This window comes from Callospermophilus lateralis, chromosome 8 (assembly GCF_048772815.1).
Source record: "Callospermophilus lateralis isolate mCalLat2 chromosome 8, mCalLat2.hap1, whole genome shotgun sequence".
Classification (NCBI taxonomy): domain Eukaryota; kingdom Metazoa; phylum Chordata; class Mammalia; order Rodentia; family Sciuridae; genus Callospermophilus; species Callospermophilus lateralis.
In genome coordinates, this window is record NC_135312.1 from 112,530,781 (window position 1) to 112,554,555 (window position 23,775).

The following is a 23,775-nucleotide window of genomic DNA, read 5'->3' on the forward strand; positions in this document are numbered from 1 at the left end:
ACAGCTAAAGGGTAAACACCTGGCAGAGCAGGGCCTAGCGGGTGGCCCCCTGCACCCAGAATTCACAGCAAATATCTAGAACGTCACCCACATCCAGCCCCCCAGCCCCCGTACCCGCTCTCTTGGAGTCCACCCCTCCAACTGAGAGCTCCAATCCCTCCCAACTCCTATTAGCTCAATGACTTCCAAGTGTTTCCCTTTCCCAAGCCTCATCAACACTCCTGTTTGCAAGAAGACAACTTCCCATTCTTCAGGAGAGACAGCCTCCCGCAAGGTCTGCCACTGGTTGAAAGGACCTTAGCTGAAGGGGCTTTCCCCAGCTCACAGCACCCAGGACAAAGAGACTGCAGTATGGGGCGTTGAGGGTAGTTATGTCTATTTCAATGGCCCTTACTGCAATCCCTAGGTCAAGAGTTTTTGGTGTTTTTTTTTTTTTTTGTTGTTGTTGTTTTTTTTAATGTTCCTATGGCATAATAAGCAAAAATAAAATAATGATAGTAACATCTCATCGCCAAAGGAAAACACTGAATATTTTGAAATGTATTCTTGCAGACAGCACAGATAAGTTTTTTCTGTAAAGAACTCAAAATCACATCTTTCTCTTTCAAATATTTTATATCACTATACACATGGCTGTACTGCTGTACATTTAGGCTGTTTTTCATTTTTGGCCAATCTAAACAGATGGATAGCCCTCTATGCACAGCTTTATAAGTTCATCCTATTTCTTCAAGAAACTCTGCCCAGTGGACTTCCTTTAAAGCACACACTAACCCCTTTAATCTTCATATGACAATCTTATAAGGCAGGTAACTTAACCACTGAGCCACATACACAGCCATTTTATTTTTTATTTTGAGACTTGGGTCTTCCTAAATTGCAGGGGGTCTTGCTAAGTTGCCAGGCTGGCCTCAAACTTATGATCCTCCTGCCTCAGCCTCCCGAGTCGCTGGGATTACAGCTATGTGCCACCACACATGACTACAGTAGGTATTATTAATACCCATAGTTTACAGTGGGGGAAACTAAGGCACAGAGAGGTTTGACAACTTGCTAAAAATCGCCCGCTAGTAGGTATGATGTCAGATTCAAGTCAAGGTGGTCTGGCTCCAAACACAACTTCTAGTTTTGGACTACAACCCTTTCTTGAGGTTGGAGAAAATATTCCTTACCAGGTAATCACTACCACATCTGCCTGTACCCTTACCATCTTGTTTCAGAGGCCTGCCCACCAGCACTCTGGGTTTCTAAAAGAAAGAATCTTGACACTGGCTCATTTCTGAACTTCTGTTCCCTAACCCTTCTTAACAACTATCACCTCAGCTCAGCCTACGGGTTGGCTCTGACCCACTCACTACTCCTCAATCCACCCACCTTGGTTTCCCACTTTCATTCTATGCCCCCAGCCCTGAGCCAAATTATACAAAGCCAGAAAAGATTTAAGTAAGAAGAGCTAAACTGGAAACTCAGCTCCAGACACACCTTATTTTATGTGTGGCCAAAGTCCTGTGTCCCTTCTCTTAAAGTTATACACATTCCTAGAGAGCAGAGACTGTTTTTATAACCTACTAGTTTAACCAATATGCTTCAGGGGCTTTCTAGAAAATGCAAAATGCCAGTTTCTTATTACCATTATATTGCCTCCCCTCTCCCCAAGTACTGGAGATCAAACCCCAGGGCCTCATACAAGCTAACTAGTATTTTACCCCTGAACTATATCCTCACCCCTCTATCATCTTTTAATCACTGCGTGTACCAGAATATTTGTCTTCCCCAGGTCCAATTTGGTAGATTTGAGACATTTTAAGGGCCAACCTGAGACACAAGATCGTCCTTTTAAAAAAGTTTTACATATATAATACTATAAGGATTTAGAATGTTTTCTGAAAAAATCTAATAAAAACTTCATTAATTTAAAAAATGGAATGGTTAGACAAGGGATACATACATTCAATTTTTTCAACAAACTCCCTCTATTTTTAAATCTTGGATGCTTCATGAATGTGCATGCCACCCTTGCCCTGGCACCATCCGAAACTACTCAGAATTGTTCCAATTTTAGTGGTATGTGCTGTCGAAAAGAGCACTCCACGTTCTATTGAAGGAGAATTAAAGAGAAAACCATCTGAATACGAAGCCTTTAGTTACAGTGCCTTACCCAGAGTCTAACTCATGTTATAGAAGTTGCCATCAATATCATGGACATTTTAATCAGCACCCTAGTACTAGTTTTTGTTTTTAATTCTTGTTTTAAATAATATTCAGGTCAAAGTTTCTGTAACCCCACCTTGTATTTCCCTAGTTTTTATGAACTGGCAACACTGTGGTGTGTGTAATGAAGGGAAGTATGCCAGCCTGCTTTTCCTGTCCTCAGCACAGGGGAGAAAGAAATAGAAGCAAGTGGCCATGTTCAAACCACATTCCCTGACATTATGCCTGCAAATGCCAACAATGAAGTTTGGTGGCCAAATACACAGGCTCAAGTCCCAGCTCTAAGACTTCTCATCTGTGACAAGAACTGAAACCTTGAGAGACAGAGGAGAAGAGAGAGCAATGACTTATCCCTGACTCTCAAACAGGACTGTAAAATGGAGACGAGTCTCTCTTGGGAGTTTCCATGAATTAAATAAGCTGACACCTTTATAAAAACGACCAGAACTGTGAGGTCCTTGATGAACATCAGTCCTCTAACCCAGAATCCAGGTTTCTTTATCCCCACTGTTTTCCAGATGAGATCTGCTTCATGGGGTCTTGAAAATGCATGGGGGACACAAGACAGTGTGCTTCAAACTAAACAGTGTGAGGTGTCAGCGGTGACACAGAAAAATCGGTGTGCTCAAAGCATACTTACTTTTGAATTTTTAACTTTTTCATTATATTTCATAATAAATTTTGGTAAAGTTACAACAGGATTATGTGCTTATTGTAATAAAAAAAAATTTCAAGACTCTGGAAAGAGGGGGCAGATTCTGACCATTTTTACCCATATGGTGCTTTTGTACAAATGTGGATTCCTCTGGGAAGACACAGGAAGGAGCAGCCGGGCCTGGCAACCCTGTGGGCACTGGCATGAAGAAAGATGCTCAAGGCGGCCTACTCCTTCTGGTCCCCCACCAAAAGCCACAACAGACAGTTTTCTAGATCTTCGGCCTCCTCACACTCTCCTATAAATGTTCACAGTAACAAGAAGCCTGCTGAAGCCTCCTAACCAGACTTCCGCACTGTAGGAGAGAGAACACGTGCTCAGGGCTGCCACACATACTCAAAACGGAGGCTCCGCTAAACTTTCTGCGAGAAACACACCCCACCCATTCCTACGTACTGTTTCACACAGTGGCTGGAACACAGCAGGTGTCAATAAGTGGTAGACACGATACTGAAATTAAAATACTGCAAAAGCTGAGAGAAAACTAACCTACTATAAAATAGCCTGATATGGATGTGAGTGGGGTCCCCCAAAAGCTCCTGTTAATGGAGGAATATTCAGAGGTGAAATGATTACATCCTGAGAGCTGTGACCTAATTGGCCCATCCGGGTGTGACGGTAACGGTAGGCAGGTGGGGCGTGGCTGGAGGAGGTGGGTTGTCCTGGAAGGGTGCATCTTCCCTGAGGCCACTTGCTCTACCCCTCGATGGCTCTCTGCTTCCTGACCCCAACCCCACCAGGAACTGAGCCGCCTTCCTCCACTGGGCCTCCCCCCATGATATGCAGCCTCCTCTTGGGCCCAGAGCAACAGAGTAGACTATCTATGGGCTAAGACCTCTGAAACCATGAGCCCCAAATACTTTTCCTCCTCTCAGTTGTTCTTGCAAGGTATTTTGGTCACAGCCTCAAAAAAGTTGACTGAAACAAGCCCTAAATAACTTTTTGATACCAATAGTCTATTTGGGGAACCAAAAGAAAGCTTTAAAAAAAATAATAAAGGCAGACATGGGGTGCCCATCTGTAATCCCAGCTCCTCAGGAGGGAAGATCTCCAGTTTGAGGTCAGCCTTGGCAACACAGTAGGGCCCTGTCTCAAAGTAAGAAATTAAAAGGGCTGGGGACAGAGTTCAGTAGCAGAGCACCACTGGGTGCCCAGTACTGCAAAAACACTAAGGGAGTGTAGCTCAGTGGTATAACACATGTTTAGCCTACAAAAGGCCCTGGGTATAATCCTCAGCACCAAAAAATAAATAAATAAGAAAAATAAATGAGCAGGGCAGAGTGGCACACACCTATAATCCCAGCTTCTCAGGAGGCTGAGGCAGGAGGACCACAAGTTCAAAGCCAGCTTCAGCAGCTTAGCAAGGCCCTAAGTACTCAGCAAGACCCTGTGTGGGGATATGGCTCAGTGGTCAAGTGCCCCTGGGTTCAACCCCTGGTACCAATAAATAAATAAAACTGTATTTTATAGGGACTGGAGCTATGGCTCAGCGGTAGAGCGCTTGCCCAGCACAGGCGAGGCCCTGGGTTCGATCCTCAGCACCACATAAAAATAAATAAGTAAAATAAAGGTACTGTGTCCAACTACAAATTTAAAAAAATAAATAAATTTTTAAAAAAATTTGAAAAACTATATTTTACAAAAATACCTCTAAAAAAGAAATCTAGAGATCCAGAGACTAATTACATGGAAAGGGTTTTTACTACACAATGATGTTAGATAATAAATGCACAAACTAGTACAAATTAAAATAAAATGACTATGACAAATTCTTAAAAGTATGGATACACAGTCTTAATCTAAATAAAAATTATTTTTACTGACCGCCTGAATGATTGCAGAGACAAAAAAACGGATATGAATCGCTGTGAAAACATTAATACAAAAGACCAGTGACTTAAATTTCGTATGAATAACAAGTATGATTACCACTGACCTGATCAAAATCCCTAAAGGACATGTGTGGGCAAGAAAAACCCCGGAGATCCAAACCCTCTAGACATGGTTTTCTTCCTCGTTTCTCACTTGCTAGTTTCCTATTCCACGAGCTTCCCACCTTCTCCCCCTTCTCTTCTTTTAGTCAGTATTACAGATGTTTAGGACTCTTAGAACATCTGATTTCTTCCCTGCAGTTTCCCCTTTTATCTCCAGTTCAAAAGTGGAAATAAAAAGAAAATGTAAACAATGTGTTTTTAAGTGACACAGAGACCCTTAAACTCAGCAAGAAGCCGGGCTATCTGATACTTGTGCATCCACAAACCCAATTCTACATGCCACAAATGTATTTCTTAACTTGGCAAGGACAACATACAGAACACATCTCTGAATTAAGTTTTGTTTTTGCTGTGCTTTTGCTTGAGATTTAGGCTCATTTTTAAGTCTAGAATTTTGGCTTTTGATAAAGAGCAACACAACTTTAATGGGCCCTTAGCGTACTCCAGGATACCTTTAAGATTGCCCAAGTAAGCAATTAGGATAGTCCTGCTTCTTCTTTAACTATGGCCCAAACTCAGTGAATTAATGAAACCCCTTCCCACCTACCTAAACATACTTTCAAATTAAAATGAAGCCTAATTTTCCAACCCAGGTTAAATAGATTAAAAGATTAAGAAATAGAGAGCAAGTGCTTTCTCCATCTCACTCTCACATTTCAACCTCAAATTACCCCAGCCCGCTAATGACTAGAGTAGTCACTGTGAAGGCAGCTAATTACCCACGAATTACACCAACCGTAACCAATTTCAGGATCACAGATCAGATTTTCCCCAAACACGAATCTGCTAATTAAGTGACATGAAAGTCCAACTAACAGGCAATTTGGAAGTGACATTTATCCACCTGAAAGTAGACTTACAGAATAAGTATTTAAATTCACAACAGCAGCTATCCCCCACGGACAGCACGATTACACACTTGGATAATTGTAGTTAAAATGCATGGAAGCAGAGACTCATCTCCTTGATTCAAGCATTTCCAAGAAACAACAGGATTCTCCACCAGGGAATGGTCCACATGGATCTGCCCAGGCCTGAGAAGCCACCCGCAAGTACTCACTGGCTAAGTTAAATTAGTAATCCAACAAGTTTAAGACACTTGCAGACACCAAAGTACACACACAGCCTGACATCCATTTCTGTGCTCTGATCAAAGGAGTGGGGTTTGATTTCAGAGCTTGGCCCAATTTGTCCATTAAGCTTCCCACTTATTTCTCACAAGGGAAAAGGAAAAAAAAAAAAATCACACACACAAAAAATATTTGTCCTTAGCACTCACAAGTCTGTGCAAACAAAGAATTTTCCTGAGTATGCTCCTACAGATACCCAAAGGAAAAAAAAAAATAGAAACAAAATCCATTCAACCAAAAGACCAGGTTCAATGAGCTGGAAAGAAAACGTGTGGACTGGCTGTGCAGCTGAGCCGGCCGCACAAAGCCCAGCTGACCGGCTGGCAGGGCTCTAAGAAATGAAGCTCCCGGGCATGTCATTCCAGAGCGCCTGCCCAATACCAAGAAGTTGTTTCCTAGAAGCTCCCGAGTTAGGAAAAGGGAAGGGGAAAAGGTGAGGGGACACACAGGAGGACTCACAAACAAGTCTCTCTGGTTACAGCTTGAAGTGTGAGATCCCCCACAGTCATATATACAAAACGACACATTTAAGTCCTCACCCCTAGTACCTTACTGGAAAAGGTGGTCACAGATGCCATGGCTTAAGATGAGGTCATACTAAGGTAGGAGGGGCCCTGACCCAATACGCCTGGTGTCCTTATTAGAAGATGGCCATGTGAAAACAGACACAGGGAGAAGAGCGCCATGTGACATGTGATCACAAAAGCAGAGACCCTAGACAGACACCTGCAAGCCAAGAAACCCTGAAGGCTGCACAGGCTTGCAGAAGCTTGGACGAGGCAGGGGAGAATTCGCCACTGGTTTCAGAGGAGCGCGGCCCTGTGGACACCTTGATTTAGGGCTCTGGCCTCCAGACGGAGAGTGTCTGCTGCTCTGAGCGCCCCGTTTGTGGCACTGAGCTACAGCAGCCCTAGGAAACTACACGGCACACTTGAACTCGGGTTTTCTTCCCCTTGCTACGCCGTCCAGCCCCCTCAGTTGGCAAAAGTTCCCACTCCACCACAACAGAGCCAAAGGGAATCCCCAGCCTGTGGTTTGTTTGGGGAGTCCCCTTTCCCCTCTGAGTGACACATTAGGCCTTGTCCCAATTTTATTACTTCTCTGCAGCTCCCATCTGCCTCCTGCGGGCCTCACCCTGCCCCTGGGCACCACTTCCCCACTGCCCGCCCCCACCCCTGACGGCCTCACTGTGGGAAGAGGTGGGATGTGGAAGTCCCCTTCAGCGTGGGTGGCTCCTGCGCACCACTTCACTCACCCCACTTCTCACAGATTTTTTTTAGAACGTTTCTTTAGTTTTCACTTAAGTCATTAATACCCTTTCTCCTCACACCCCAACAAGCCCCACTCTCACTCTCACACACCACAACTCAGCCTGGTGCCCACAGGGGGCTGGGGCAGGAGACAGACCTGAGTACACAGAGCACCCTGTCCTACGGCCACTCCCGCTCAATAACTGAGCCTTTCTATTATCCAGCCAAGGTTTCTGCCAGACTCACTTCCCTTATAATGAATGAATTCTGAGAAAGTTCCTCAGTTCTCCCCTGGAGGCTGCCCTGCCATGGTCTAACCTACCTCTGTTCACCAGGCATGCCCAGGCATGCTGGACCCGAGGGTGAGCATCAAGCTCACCCTGGAACCTGCTCCCCCATAACTATGACAGAACTCCTTCAGAAACACTGGGTCAGGGGCCTGGGGCTGTGGCTCAAAGGTAGGGTGCTTGCCTAGCAGATGGGAGGCACTGGGTTGGATCCTCAGCACCACATAAAAAATCAACAAATAAAATAAAGGTAGAGTGTTCCATCTTTATTAAAAAAAAAAAAAAAAAGGGAAGCAAAAGAAACACTGGATCATTTAGCTGCAACCTCATACCGTATAATTCTAGACACCATGTGAGTTCTAGACCTTCTAAAATCCTGGGCCGGTGGTAGTGAGTAAAACTGGAAGACAACCTCCATCTCCCAATTTCCACCTCACAGTTTGACCTACAAAACCATTTCTTGCCTCTCACTATTTAATCTTCAACAAAAGTATACTTTGAAATGTGATTCCCTAGATGCCTTACTCGACCAACTGCTCTAAGTCGGAGCTTGCTCATAACCACCCCAGGGCTCCTTAACCCCTCAGTGCTGATGGCTGGGCCCCTCCCTTCGAGCTTCTGACTCAGGAGTCCGGGTGGGGTCTGAGAACTTGCCTGTCCAACAAGTTCCCAGGTGATGCTGAGTCCGCAGGGCGCAGGACCACACTCCAGAGGCATGCCCTAGACCGCTCACTCACACTTGCCTCCAGTGACTCATGCCACTAGCACACACTGCTGCCGGCTTGCCACCGACCAGTCCAGTCCCCTTCTCCCATTTAGGCAAAGCCCTGGTTGTGGTCGTTGACCACGGTCAGTGACTAATCCCTGCTGCAAAGCTCATCCAACAGTCGCCCCACTCCAAGGATGGTGAGGGGTCAGTGAGTACAGACCCATTTTTGACCTGGAAGATGTTGAAGGGGGAGTCTGCTGAGGGGTGCTGCTGAGGAGGAGGCTCTTTTAACCTGCCCTTCAGGATGAGGCCTGCAGCTCTCCTGCGGAGAGCTGAATGGCCCACTGAGCACAGCAAAATAAACAGGTAGAAAGCCACCAGCTGGAGCTGACGCTAACCTGCAGAGCAAACCAGCCCAGAACCACCCTGCCCCCTGGCTTCTAGGTAAGTGACATAATGCCTTCTTTATTGTCCAAGCCAGTTGAGTCAGGGTTTTCTGTTACTTGCTGCCGAAAATAATCACAAAGCAAAAGTGAGCTAACAGGAAAGCTCACCAAGGACTAAAGGCAACCTCTCAGCACACATTACAGACAAAAGTAAAGACTTCCAGGTAATGTTCCACAAACTCCACAGCAGAATGTTCACGGATGATCAATACTTAGAAACGGTACAAAACTAAACACACAACCCAGCACATAGTAAAATATTATTGAAGATCTGTCTTTAAGAGCCACACCCCTTCTTTTCAGGGGTTTATTAGGAACCATGTAATTCTGGGGCCTAATAAAGAATAGTTGCTGCTACCTATCGATCTTAGACTTGGTCTCCTTCCAAAAAGCAGACTGTCAATGTATCTAGCACTGTACTCACAACAACAAGGTAGACAAGTATATCTGGAAGACGCCTAGGATCATGAACCTGTTTGTCCTTTTATAAGCTCTGTAAACTTAAATAAACTTTTTAATCTTTGTGAACTTATCTCCTCACCTACAAAAATGGGAATATTACCACACACCCACCCGGTTATTTAAGGATAATGCATGTGAAAGTACTTTGTAAACCATAAAGTATAAATACCAGGGCAATTACTCAAATCTAATTTTAATGGATTAAGTGGATTTAAACATGACTTGATTTGAAGAGATAAAGATTAATCATGATCCCAGGAGAATTACTTCACCAAAAATTCATGCTAACTTAGATATGCCATAACTATCAACTGAAGACTGGATTGTAATTCAAACTGAACTTCACCTGTTGTAAATAACTTAGGTGCAGCAAAAGGAACCAACATCCACAAAGTAGTATAACCTTGAAGGTCAATGTTTTAGTATAACCCTATAATATAACCCTGAAAGTCAAGAAGGAATCAATAGATTTCTCACTCTGTACATTTCCACAATAGTTCACTTGGAAGGCCACAAACAATTGACTCTGCTTCACTGAAGCTATCCTCTGGAAACCACCGCCAAATCCAGCAGTGAGGCAGGGCACAGAGGCGCACACCTGTAATTCCAGTGACTCGGGAGGCTGAGGCAGGAAGATCACAAGTTCCAGACCCGCCTGGGCAACTTAGCAAGACCCTGTCTCAAAATAAGATATAAAAAGGGCTGGGGATGAGCACTCCTCAATCTACAGTACCAAAAAAAAAAAAAAAAAAGAAGAAGAAGAAAATATATATTGTATGTATGCCCATATCCACAACCACACTCTCAGATAGAGGAGTGGGTATCTCTGGACATTTCACAGAAAGCAAATCACCCTTCCCACGGGAGAAGTTCAGCTGATCAGTCGTGTCATTCTGAGTGGTTCCGTGGACCTCCTTGCTGGATGAGAGAGAGCCCATGCACTGAGCCAGGTTTTCTGAATGAAATACTTGCACAAACTGGACAAAAATAAACAGGACTGGAGGGAGGAGCAACGTGTAGCCCTAAACCTACGTTTCTAAAACCAGGCTAAGGGGCTGGGGATGTGGCTCAAGTGGTAGCGCTCTCGCCTGGCATGCGTGCGGCCCGGGTTCGATTCTCAGCACCACGTACAAACAAAGATGTTGTGTCCGCCGATAACTAAAATAAATAAATAAATAAATAAATAAATATTTTTATAAATAAATGAAACCAGGCTAAAGGAAAACAATGCCAAGAATCAACCACGGCCACCTGGAAATAATAAGAGGGAACAATCTGTGAGTAATTTGTTAAAACTCTTCAGTAAATTTTGAATTTTTTTTTTTGAAGAATTGTCACACTTATAGTTTATACTTTAATAACTACAGGCCGCTATTTTGGAATAGCACTGAGAAGAACTACAATAAGCAGACAGAACTTTCTTATGTCATTAAACAGGTTGCAATGGCCATCCTAATACAACGGTCTCTAAAACGCAATCATGAAACACCACAACATCTGTGAGATTCTGTCTAGACTACCATAGCGATTATTTGCAAAATGACAACATTCTTTTCTTACATTGGGGGCAGGATCACAATACACTAGAGTCATATTTCACATGTGGAAGACTCTTAACAACAAACTAATAATTCGATAACAATTCATTTAAAATAAGTAACAAGCTCCCAGGAGACCCCATTATCTTAACACCAGTGTTCCTAGACAGAGGATACTGCCTTGGGAAATCTTATTTGTCCTCTGAATGTCGAAATCCCAAGCTGTGCTGCCACCTCCCACAGTGAGAAGCCTGGTGTCGTACTGCACCTAGAACACCTCCTCAGAACTAATCAACATCGCTGCTGCTATGTCATGACACACAGGGACCCTGTGACAAAGCTAATAGAGATCGAGCCAAAGCACAGTGCCACTGCACAAAAGCAGCCTAAAAGGACCAAATGTCAGTCTCCCATCTAGCCATGGGCTTTCCTGATGAAATTTAAGTCAGGTTTCTGGGAGCAACACACCCAAATCTCTCTCTTGCTTACAATGCTCTTCTTGTCTGAAAACGCCTCTCTCAGCCTTTCATCCGCGGGCTGGGACTTCCACGGGCATGTCTTCCTGGGCTGCTGAACCCGCCCAGCTCTTTCTTCAGAATGCACATCTGACTCAATGGGTTCCTGAGGTTATCTGCAGTTAAAGTCCTGTGATGTGCAGCAGCAAATAATCAGTGGCACTGGGGATGAGATTAGGCCTTTCAGTCTTGCGCTCTCTCTCCTCTCCTAAGGGCAATCCCAGTCTAAAGTAGGGGATGCCGCAGTTCTGGATTCAGCACATTTACCTACAAAAGCCAACCTCTCCAGACTGCACTTCTATGTTTTTAATTCACTAGTGCTGACATTAGTAAAGTGTTTTGTACGTTTTCATTCTAGACTAATGCTTCAAAATTCTTAAAGGATTAAAACATCTTTGATATGGGGGTTACTGCTTTATACATCCTTTTCAATACAAAAATACAGATGGACACAAACCTAACCACAGCAAGGTCTACAAAAAAGATACATCTAGAGCAGCTACAAATTTCAATGAAAGAATTCTGACTCTGCGGTACTACTTTTCTAATTTATTTCAATTGAAGGCTAAATAATAACATAAGTTTAAGTGTTTAAAGCTTTGCTAAAAATTACGCAACCTCCATTTTTTAAAAGTCTTTAAAAAGGCTTTTGTGCCTGGAGAACTATTTTAATATATACCGTAAACCTTGCTTAAAAGCCTACTCTGTATTAAGGAGAAAACCTAAATTATAAAATTGATTCTAGTCAAAATTCACATTACATTGTGAGCGCACTGCGCAGCAGGAACGAATGCACTCATTCTGCAAAACCCCTCAGGGCCCACTCGAACCTGCCAAAGGTTCCCCCGTCTACCCAAGACCCATTCTCCCTAAAAACAGGCCAACTACCGTAACTCAATTGAAAAACCACAACCTCTAATTCTAATATTAATGCCGCAGTTTCAATGGCAAATTCAGCCTGCAGTCTTGGATGTGGAGAACACGAAGAACAGCAAGTATTCAACGTGAAACTGACTTCAATACCAGGAGCTTCATCCCTGCGTTCCAGCAGGCCTTTGCTGGGACCTTTGAGGGAGACTCAGATGGGACCTTTGGTATCCTGAGAAAGGCAATTTCCAGAGGAGTTCAGAGTCCTGTGCCAAGGAAGTACCAGCAGGATGAAGGGAAGTAGGCAGGATGGGGAAGAGTGTTTTGGCAGAGAGAGAGGCAACTCTCAGAGAGAGAGTCTGTAGGGCTGAAAGGAAGTGACAATGGGGGAGGGGGCAGAAGCGAGGTACAGGACCTCAATCACAAAAGGACGTCTACATGCTCAAGAGTCTGTACTTTATCCCAAAAGTAACGTGGTTCACAAAAGACTGCTTTTAAAAGGACAGGAAAAGATGTATGTTTGAGATACCGCACCAGGTGAGAATACCGAAAACTGGCTGGGGTGGCTACACAGGGGGAGCGAGAGGGCATCTGAAGTCCGGTCACATCTAGTGACACCTAGGCATGGGAAGGGTGTGCAAGAAGTGAAGGGGGCCCGGCGCCGTCATGCACCAGGAGGGGCTGTGCTTGGGGACCAGGGACCCAGGAACTCGAGTCAGGGCACCTTCATTGTCCCTGAAAGCCGCAGGGACATCTCAGTTGGCACCTGAAAACCCTGGGCAGAAGAAGGGAGCAGACGGAAGGGTAGAGAGAGAGAGTAAGAAGGCCAGCCAAACACACCCGTGAGATCATTCAGGGAGATGACGAGTGGGAAGAGAAGGCGGTCCACCATGAAGAACCCTGGGGACAGTTAACAAGTGTCAGACCCCATCAACAGGTGAGGGACTTAAATTTTCGAAGGACAACAAAGAACAGCAGAAAACACCCTCATTCCCTAGGGGGGCTCTGAGCTACTTTCTTGCCAAAGGAAGCTTCCCTCAAGATTTAAGTCACTGCTGTCTCCAAGTTCATCTGTCAGCACGTCATCGAAAGGTCCACCAGAGTCCCTTCATGTTCTGGCTCAGGATTTGTCTTTAACCGCCCTCACACTGTTTCAGTAGAACGCATTTTACTGCTGCTCCTGATAAACGTGTTTTAAAACCAGGCAAAAGCTGCGAAGTGCAGGGGAGCAGGAGCCCAACGTGCGGGAGGCCCTGGGCCACCCCCAGCACCACTGGGACAATGGCGGGGAGAAGACGTCACAGACACTGAGCCTAGGCGGTCTGCATTTGTGATTTTTCCAGAACATTTCAAAGCTGAAATTACACTCTATTCATATTTCGTCAATACTTCAAACTTTTCATATTCTAACAAATATTATTACCCCCTCAAAAAAGGCCTCAAAAAAAGCTCGAGAGCAGACGAGCTTCCTCCCCACAGGGCATCCATTCTAGTAGGAGGCGAAGTCGGTGCTCATTTGCCCATCACTGAATCGCCAACAGCCATCTTTCTTTCTCAGCAAAGGACTAGATTGCTGCGGATACTTGAGAACACCCAGGAGAAAAGGGGGATGGGGAGGAAGGAGGGAAGTTTTTTAATAGTGCTTTTCTGGCTTTCAACCAAATACAATTACATATACCCACAGAAGATGAAGTCAGGATAACACAAACAAAGTCTTCAGGGGGCCAAGGACTGTCGGGGGTAACAGGCACGCTGCTGCTCCAGAGCCTCCGCCCAGCTGGGCAGTGGTCTGGGTCTGGTCCCACTCGGGGCAGACCCCAGGGGCAGCGATGCAGCAGAACCACCCACACTCTGGGGTGACGGGGAATCACTGAAACTGCTTTTCACATTTATTATTTGCTATTATTATCAGATTTAATGTTCCAGTTCCTAGTTAGCAGTGGCTTCTGTACAGGAGCTCTTCAGAAATGATGTCTTCATTTTATCTTTTTGATAAATGGTGGCTTCACTGACTTCAAAGTCCAGCCGACTATCATTAAAAGTTGACACTGTAGAGTAGTTCTTAAAACCAAAAAAAAATCACAAAAAAAAGTTTGTAAAAGGTACAAGGAGATACTAATAACTTCATAAATAAGTAAGATTAATGATAAATGACAAGGCAAACCTTGTATTAGATGGAACCCAAAGTGTAATATTCACAAGTCTATATTAGTAAATTACTGACTATGTAAATAAGAGGGATTAGACAAATTCCCTCCCATACCGACGAATTTCAAAAACTGTGTTCATATGTGGCTTAGTTTCCATTTAATAATTTGACTCGAAAAAGGACCTTGGTCAGGTGACGAAGGTTGACACCAAAGTGATAATTCACACTGACAGACACACCTCTGACATGACGGAATGACAAGGGCAACCTATTTATGTGGTCTGCCTCCCCCAAACCCATGCCCCAATGTAACCATGAGAAAGATACTACCCAAACCCAAACTGAAGGACATTTAACAAAACATGTGACCCCTACTCCTCAAAACTTTCAAGGTCATCTAACACAAGGAAAGGCTGACAAATGAACAACCAAGAGCCTAAGGAGACATTACCCAAAAGTAATGTGGTCCCCTGGAAGGGACGCTGGGAAGAACCCCAGAACCCGAGGTCCGAAAGTGCAAGACCCCATCAGCAGACAAGGAACTCTGGTGTTTTGCTAAAAACCAGTTATAAATCAAAGTGTGTGTGTGTGTGTGTGTGTGTGTGTGTGTGTGTATCTACACTGATATAAATGAATGATCGCCTGAATAAGGGAACCGAAGACTCCCGTTCAGAACTTACAATAATCTGAGTAGGTGAAGCTTACCTCCACTTGATGACTTGCCTCCAAAAATGACAAAATGACATCAGGCAAACACGCGTGAAACTGAAGAGTGTGGGGTTCAGTGCAATAATGTACCAATGACAGTTTCTCAGTGGTGACCGACGCACCAAAGTCATGTAAGACATTAACAATAGGAAGTCGGGTGCCGTGGAGCAGGCCTGCAATCCCAGCGAGTGGGGCGGGGCTTAGTCAGGAGGATCTCGAGTTCAAAGCCAGCCTCAGCAATGGCGAGGCGCTTAGCAACTCAGTGAGACCTCATCTCTAAATAAAATACAAAAGAGGGCTGGGGATGGGGCTCAGTGGTCAAGTGCCCCCAAGTTCAACCCTTGGTACTCCCCCCCCAAAAAAAGACATTAACAATACGGGAACACTGAGAGCATACAAGATATGTGATACAATCTTTGTAACTTTCCTATAAATTTGCATCTATCCTAAAGCAGGTGACCTTCAAAAGTAGCAAGGCACTAGGTAGGTTTTGGGGAAATTTTAAAAATTAATTAACAGTGTCAGGTGTGGTGGCATTTAGCGAAGCCCTAAGCAACTTAGTGAGACCCTATCTCAAATTTAAAAAAAAATAAAAACAGGCTGGAAATGTGGCTCAGCAGTAAAGTGCCCCGGGTTCAATCCCAGCATCCCCCCTCCAGAAAAATTAATTAACAAAAAAAAAAAAAAAAAAAAAAATCCCAACTCTGCCATAGAACGTGAATGAACAGTAAATACTTTGGTGACTAACCAATAACAAAACATCACACTCAGGTAATTCTTAGAGCTCTAGAGTCTGCCTTTTCAGAAAATGGACACAAGGAAAGTTTTCTAACAGCGGCACCTCAGTCAGGCCATGATCCTGCCTTTCTACATCAGGAGCAGATGCTGGCCCAGAACAGCCCAGAGGACCAAAGAGGCCAGAAGTCGAGTCCCAGGAAAGTAACGAAGAACGAAAACAACAGGAAAACACAGGAATACCTGAAATCAAGAAGACAGACATAAAGCAAGGCTGTTCAAACCATAAACCACCGTCTGCTGAATTTTCAAATCAAGGGGGAGAGGACGGAGAATGCCTAAAGCGTAAGGCATTTCTTTGGACGACAAAAATGTTCCAAATTTGACTGTGGTATTTTTTCAACTCTACGAATGAGCACTTAAAAAGGGTGAACTGTAAGATACGTGAATTACACCCCAATAAAGTTATTACCAATAAGTAAATCAAGAGGTGGCAACCAACGTGGGGAAGGGGGATAATGAGGCCCAAACCCAGAGTGCTGGGCCACTGAGCTATACCTCCCGGCCCTTTCATTTATTTATTTTCTATTTTGAGACAGGGTCTCACTAAGTTGCCCAGGCTGCGATCCTCAAAGTTGTTTTGTTTTCAGTTGTAGTCGGACATAATACCTTTATTTTTTTTTTTTATTTATTTTTATGTGGTGCCAAGGATCGAACCCAGTGCCTCAGACATGCTAGGTAAGCACTCTACCACTGAGCCCCAGCCCCAGCCCCTCAACATTGGTTTTAATGAAATGAAACAGAAAATAGAGTACACTGCAGACAATAAAGGTGAATGCTGTTTTGTGAAACTTTTAATTCATTTTTTAAGGAAACATATGGATTATATACATGTATATATTCCCAGATCTCTATATACGCCTGTAAGCACAAAGCTATGAGGGCAAATGTCTTACTGTCAGCACAGAGAGCTCGAAAGCCACCTGTCAGAATCATTCATGAAATGCTCCCTTGTGACTCACACCTTCTGATCATCTGAGGCTGTGTCAAAAGATCACTGAGGCTGAAACCTATTAATACACCTTTAAGTTCACTAGAAAATCGACAAAAAGAAACTAGTTCTAATTAATGAAAAGGAAGGCTGGTCTGTGGCTCAGGGGTAGAGGGGGTGCTCAGTACCAGCGAGGCCCTGGGTTCAAGTGCCTGCTGTCCCAAGAAAGAGGCAGGAACCACATTCCCAAAAGAGAACAAATGCCAAGGCACAGGCAGCCAGGCACCCACGGCTGTGCTCGCCCACACCTGGGCGCGCAGGCCAGGCCTCCCGAACTCCAGACGCACACCACCCGCTGCCTACCTGCCACCTCCACTCAGACGTGTCCCATCAAGTCTGAGATGCCTGGGAGACAACCAAGCGGAGTTCCGGATTTCCCTCCCACTAAATCCTTTCCCATCACAGTCATCACCTCCCAGACGCTCAAGCCAAAGTCTAGAAACCTCTATTTCTCTTTCCTGCATATGCCACACTGATCCAACAGCCATGAATTCACCCCACCCCAAAAATAACTTCCCATCTCCCTCCATCCTCCCATCACCACCCTAGCCTGAACCCGCCCAGCAGTCCTCACCGGGTTTTGTCCCACAGATCCAGATCCGAAAAGGATTTTAAGTTGTCCCACGTTTAAAATTTTATGGGTTTTAATGGTTACAAAAATATAATCCGTCATACTGCACTGATATTTCTAATAAAACCCTTAATCACTTTTAAAATATATTCAGTGAAATCTAAATAGCATTACAATGATATCCACCACTATGCATTTCTAAAAATACACAAAGAGGCTCTTTGTACCTGGATATTTTGTGTTGCTGCTCCTTTTCCTCCATGAATTCATTTTCATTCGATTTCCCCCAAAGAACTGTAACTTAATATATCTATACACAGCTGGGCACAGTGCCACAGGCCTGTAATCCCAACTACTCAGGAGGCTGAGGCAGGAGGATTGCAAATTTGAGGCTAGCCTGAGCGACTTATCAAGACCCTATGTGTAGCACTCACCTAGCCCATATGAAACACTAAGTTCAATTTCCATTAAAGAAAGAAAAAATCTATACCCAAAGCCTTTCGTACTTTTGCAACAATGAATATAAATTGAAATGTCCTATAATCACAGGGTCTAAGTGCTGAAATTTTTTTCTGAATTATCATTATGATTTTTATTAACATACAACTGATCAAACCAATAAATTCTGATAGGTAATTAAACATAAATAAAATCTGAGTGAAAAATGCATCCTAGGGACTGAGGTGTTGCTCAATGATATGTGGGAGGCCATGAGTTCAATTCCTAGGTCAGGAAGGAAGAAACAAAGAACCTGCATCCTTTAGTGAGACAACAGAACTGTCTTTTCTCCCTAATGGGCTCATATGAACATGATTTGCTGCTAGAATGAGACAGGTTTAGTTAACATCAATGCAATCTTGTTTTTACTGTCCTTTTTTATTTTTACTTTTTTAATGCTAAGTATTGAAAAAAGCTTGTTCGCACACCCAGATGTGAGTAGAACGAGTTGTTACAGCAATGGCCCATATTACCTAAACTCCAAAAACCACACAGTGGCCTATCATTAAACATAACTTTTGATGATCCATAAGCTGCAAATTGGATTGAATACTCACTCCTTCAATTCTGTTTAAAGCAAGGACTTGGAAACCACCAGGAGTTTTAAAAGAATGTGTCTTAACTAGAATAATCTCAAATTGTGCCTTTGTCTGCCCAAGAGGAAACAAACAGGATTCAGGACTGCGTGAAAGAAAGACCTTTATTTTAGAAATTAGAGAAGTGAGATTGTGAAAATTGACGTAGAAAATAACTCGCAACCTCTGACATATTGATTTCAGAAGACTCTATGGGCATCTGGAAACCAATTCTCTGAAATTATCCTCATACTAAGTGCCACTTAGTCTTCATGCACCTCCAAGAGACCAGAATCCTACTTTGACAACTAACCAAAACTGCCCCAAGATATTCTCTTAAAAATGTAATTTACATTTTTTTCATTTGATAGCTCCCTGCTTTAAGAACTCACACCACAATTAAAAATAAAACTCAAGCTCTCTGCTGAGACCTCTAAGGTTGCACACCTCTTTCACTACCCTACAAACCAACACCAACTTTCCCAAAGGTCTTGGGATTCCTGCCACACTTCCAACCTCAGGGTCTTTGTGCCTGCCATCCGTGCTGCCCCAAGCACTGGCCCTCTGCTTGCTAGGTGGCTGTTCCTACTTTCTCCAATTGTCAGCTGGAATGTCACTTCACCTGACTGTGTGCTGTCTACCACAAGAACCTAATGCTTGACAGTTCTTATCATAAACACAATTATTTTGCTTACAGTGATGTCTGACTTCCCCGTTACACCCAGAGCAAGTCTAGTTCAATATGTCAACGTTCAGCACCCAGCAGTGCACGACCCCAACCGATGTTCATCAAGAAGACAGAGGGCGTCAGCATGCCATGGGAGAAGTGAGGCTGGTGTGTGGCAAAGACAAGGGGGTTTTCCAACAGCCTTCTGTACCACCTTATTTTAAAACAAAGTCATATTATTTGTTAGACATCACAAAGGCCAAACAGAAAGATTACCATTACAGATAATTATGTTAAACAGGTACATAATACAGATACTTCAGAGGTACTTCAGAGCATCCAGAGAGGGCAAGGAAATTTAGCATGCAACTATTTGCCCCCCATTTTTTCCTTACCTCTGTTCTTTTTCTGTCTCTGAATATTTATTAAATTGTCTTGCTTTCAAATTTGTTTTAATTAGTTACACACGACAGTAGAATGCATTTTGGCACATCATACCTCTGCTCTTGAGAAGGTTCCTCCACATCCTCTTCAGACTCACCCTATTGAAAAAGAAAATGCTTTAACTGCTGTTTCAAAGGAACACAAAGTCACCAAAAGACTCTCACAGGGTGATCTTGTAATGTCTACAAGAGTCACCGGCACAAATATTCCATAGGTTATTTATTTAAAGAACGCCACTGTAATGACAAGAATTTTAAAGGACATAAACTGCCAAGTGGTCCCTTAGAAATTGACTGTAAGAAAAACAGTTTCTACTCATTTAAAAGCAGTGACTTAAAAGTAAGCTCAACAGGAGACCTCACTTCTCTTCACAGCCTTTGATTAACGTGTAAGTTTAATCACACCAGATAAAGTTTAAGGCTAATTAAATCCCCAAATACAGAAAATGTATTCTGCTGAGCTCAGAATCTTCTTAATGAGTGAAAACTTGATACATTCTGACACTGAGGTAAAAAAAAAAAAAAAGCTGATAACTTGATAAGTGACATGAATACCACACTCAGAAGCTCTCCCAAAACCACCAGGAGGAAATCTGACCTCATTAACATACGGGAGGGGAAAAAGAAGGAACTGAAAAAAAAACACAAGGTCAGGCCCAAGTAATTGCTGCTGCACAGTGCTGGGTGCTGGGTGCTGGGTGCTGGGGATGGGCGAGCTCTGGGCGCAGCGTTCTTTCTGCAGACACTGCCAGCCTCATTGGTCCTGGCCCTTCCGGATGCACCAGCTTCTCTCCAACCTCCTCCTGGTACTTCTGCCTCCCTGGCCTCCCTCCCTCCCTTCACCCAGGCTCCTGGCCCAGACTCCTCCGCACCCACCCCCTCAGCGGCTAACCCAGGGTTGAACCACAAAGCCTGAGCCCCTATTTGCTGCCCCATCTTCTCATTCCACACACCTGGGGGGACTCATGGATGCCCATCTTGCCACAGCCTCAAACTCATGCGGTTTTTCCAGCACAGCACCAACCCAGGGCAGGGATTGCCCAAGACCCCGATGGCTTCCTCCACCACTCCCAGACACCTCTGGGATGTATCAATTGTCTCAAACTGGGCTCCTCAGAAACCATTATCTCCCGCACCAGCAGCAAAAAGCTTTTGATGGCCAACCCCGCCCCCATCCGCTGAGGGCACCATCACTTTACTTGACCCCAGGGGCCAAACCTTAGGGTCACCTGGCACAGCCCCCCTCCCTTCCCCTTCAGGAACAGGCTCAGACCCGTTCTTTCTTCTCCACCCCACCCCGTACACAAGCAATACAGCCCGCACCCTCAGCACCCCAGGCCTGGACTGCCCCGAGACAGGGCTTTCTGCCATGCTTTACGGATGCTGCCTCCAAACAACTCTGCATCACCAAAGACCCTCTCCTCCTCCCTGTCAATCACACAGTAGGGATCCAGACTCAACTGCCTTGTTAATCCCTGCTCAAGGACTTACCAGGCTCCCTCTGGCTAGGCTCCCTCTGGCTAGTCAGACCGGCTCCAAGCTGTTTTCTTGTTTGTTTTTTCCAGTACCAGGAATGAACCCTGGGCCTCTCACGTGCTAGGCCAACAGTCTACCTCTGAGTCATACCCCCACCCCTCTTCAAGATCTTTCCAGAAGGTCAGCACACCTTACCACAGGCCTTGATGTACCATCACCTACTCCACCACCAACTTCAACAAGCTCTGGGATACCATTTTAAAGGTCACTGTAAAAGCACTGACCTGCACTGTCTACCATATGAGGTTCCTAGGTAGACTCCTGTCACATATATTTGCCGTTACAGATCTCTAAGAGCCTCCCTCCTGCCCTAAGCTTTAGGAAAACCCCTGAAATACACACTGGCCTATTCTCTCAGTTCCTACATTTCTGCACTTGAAAGCTGTCTCAGGGTATTACCAGTCTCATCTCTCACCAACACCACCAAGTTCTCAGAAGGTAAGGCCCAATCCTACAATACTATTCCTCCCACCCCACATCCCTCTTGATTGTGCCTCAGGGCCCTTGCACTGACTATTTCAACTCCCTCACTGCTTTCCTCAGGCTGCCTAAAGTATCTCCTCCTCAAAGTAGCATATTTTGACCTCTTAAATTAAACCTGCAACTCCCATCACCACCTCATCCTCCCACCATAAAATTTATGCCCCTTGAACAGATCAAATAATTTATGGCTTGCTTCTCCCCCCACCCAACCCCCTACCAGTGCTAGGGATCACACCTAGGGCCTCACACATACTAGACAAGTTCTCTCCCATTGAGCTAAATCCCCAGCCAGTCTTTGGGTTTGGGTTTGGGTTTTTTTTTTCAGGACTGGGGGGCTGAACCCATCGCTTCACAACCAAACTGCATATATAGCTGTTTTTTTAATTCTGGGTCTCACTAAGTCCTTCTACCCAGGCTGGCTTCAGATTTGCTATCCTTTTGCCTCAGCCTGCCGAGTCGCTGGGATTACACCACCATACCTGGCTATTTCTAGACTGCAAGCTCCACAAAAGCAGGTGTTTTATTTACTATAACACCCCCTCGCACCCACAATAGTGCATGGCACAAAACTCGAGCTCAACAAATGCCTGCAAGGCCGAGCACAGTCCAGCCGCCAGACACTAGTGGATGCAACTATATCCGAAAACATCATGAACATCAAGATAGAACGCGAGGGCTGGGACTGTAGCTCAGCGGAAGAGCGCTTGCCTAGCACATGGGAGGCACTGTGTTCCATCCTCAGCACCACATTAAAAAATTAATTAATTAAAATAAAATAGTTCAGCACTGGAGCCCTAGAACAGCATGCCTTCCACCCCCAGCACCACACACACAAAAAAAAATTTTTTTTCCCACTGAGACACACAGCTGAGGCTCAGGCTCTGCAGCTGAAGCATCATGGGTTCAAATCCCACCACTGCTACTTTCTTATTGCCTTGGACTGGTTATTTAACTGCTCTGTGCCTCGCTTTCCTCAACTGTAAAATCGGGTGGGATTTCATAGTTGTCAAGTGTACAGATATGAGCTACTACTCACACCGTGCTCAAGTGGTGTGCACAGTAGTCAGTCCCTTCGTTATTATTTTTCCAATGTTTACAGTGGAAGTAGATTAAACCAAAAATAAACCTTGATGACAAAAAGATTTCCAAATACTAGTCAATGATTCACTGACTGGAGTAAGATGTTATTACATAACCCAGTACCTGAAATAATAAAAAGGGCCCGAATGTTCAGCATACCATTTCCTGTTTCACTTTCTACCAATTTCCGTTATCTACACCCTCAGACTGAAAAGGGGAGAACACAAACAGTACATGGTCTTTTTAAAGGCAGAGCTTTTCTCATTCATCACTGGATCCCAGGGGTTGGGCAGGGCCAGGCCAAGGTCAATGTTTGCTAAATGAACAAACAGGCCTAAGTACAGCTCTGAGCCGGCCCAGCCCAGGCCCAGCAGGCTCCTGGGTCTGCTGCTCAGTGGCTCCTGCTCAGCACCTTCTCTGCCTCCGCATCCCTAACCAGGGACAGGGAGCATCAGCAGTGAGTCTTCATGGACAAGTCTCAATGGATTGGAAGAACAGGTTCCAGGCTGCCCTTCTTACTGAGAGGACAGACACAAAAATATCAAGCAATAATAGGAGCCGGGTGCAGTGGCACATACCTGTAACTTGGGAGGCTGAGACAGGAGGCTTCCAAGTTCAGGGCCAGCCTCAGCAACTCAGTGAGATACAGTCTCAAAAATAAAAAGAACTGGGGATATTGCTCAGTGACTAAAGCAATCCTGGGTTCAATCTCCAATTCTAAAATATAGCAATAACGGATAACTGATAATGATAATAATAGGAAATCAATACTAAAGTCATTTCACCTGCCACCACCAAAACTGTCCTAAACTCACAAATGGGGCACAGGGCAAGGCACTGACAGCTGCCTCTCCTCCACTAGGAAGGCTTCATGAGCTAACTACTGAATGCCTACTGTATGCACAACACTGGCCACAACAGGGTCCCAAAACTCAGCAGCCTCCAGACACCCCCCCACTTTTTTTTTTTTTTTTTTTTGGTTTGGGGGATTGAATCCAGAAGCACTTAACCACTGAGCCACATCCTCAGCCATATTTATATATATATATATATATATATATATATTTTTTTTTTTTTTTTTTTTTTTTTTTTTTATTTAGAGACAAGGTCTCGCTGAGTTGCTCAGGGAATCACTAAGTTGCTGTGGCCAGCTTT

General features: G+C 44.5%; 1 protein-coding gene across 3 annotated transcripts in view; it reads right to left on the reverse strand.

The window, feature by feature from the left end:
• Tmem131l (transmembrane 131 like) overlaps window positions 1–23,775 on the reverse strand; it is a 167,360-nt gene that overhangs the window by 139,044 nt on the left and 4,541 nt on the right. For all 3 annotated transcript variants that reach the window (XM_076864819.2, XM_076864820.2, XM_076864818.2), the window contains exon 3: window positions 19,577–19,620. In XM_076864819.2, the coding sequence (XP_076720934.2) occupies window positions 19,577–19,620 (44 nt within the window). The remainder of the gene's footprint in view (window positions 1–19,576; window positions 19,621–23,775) is intronic.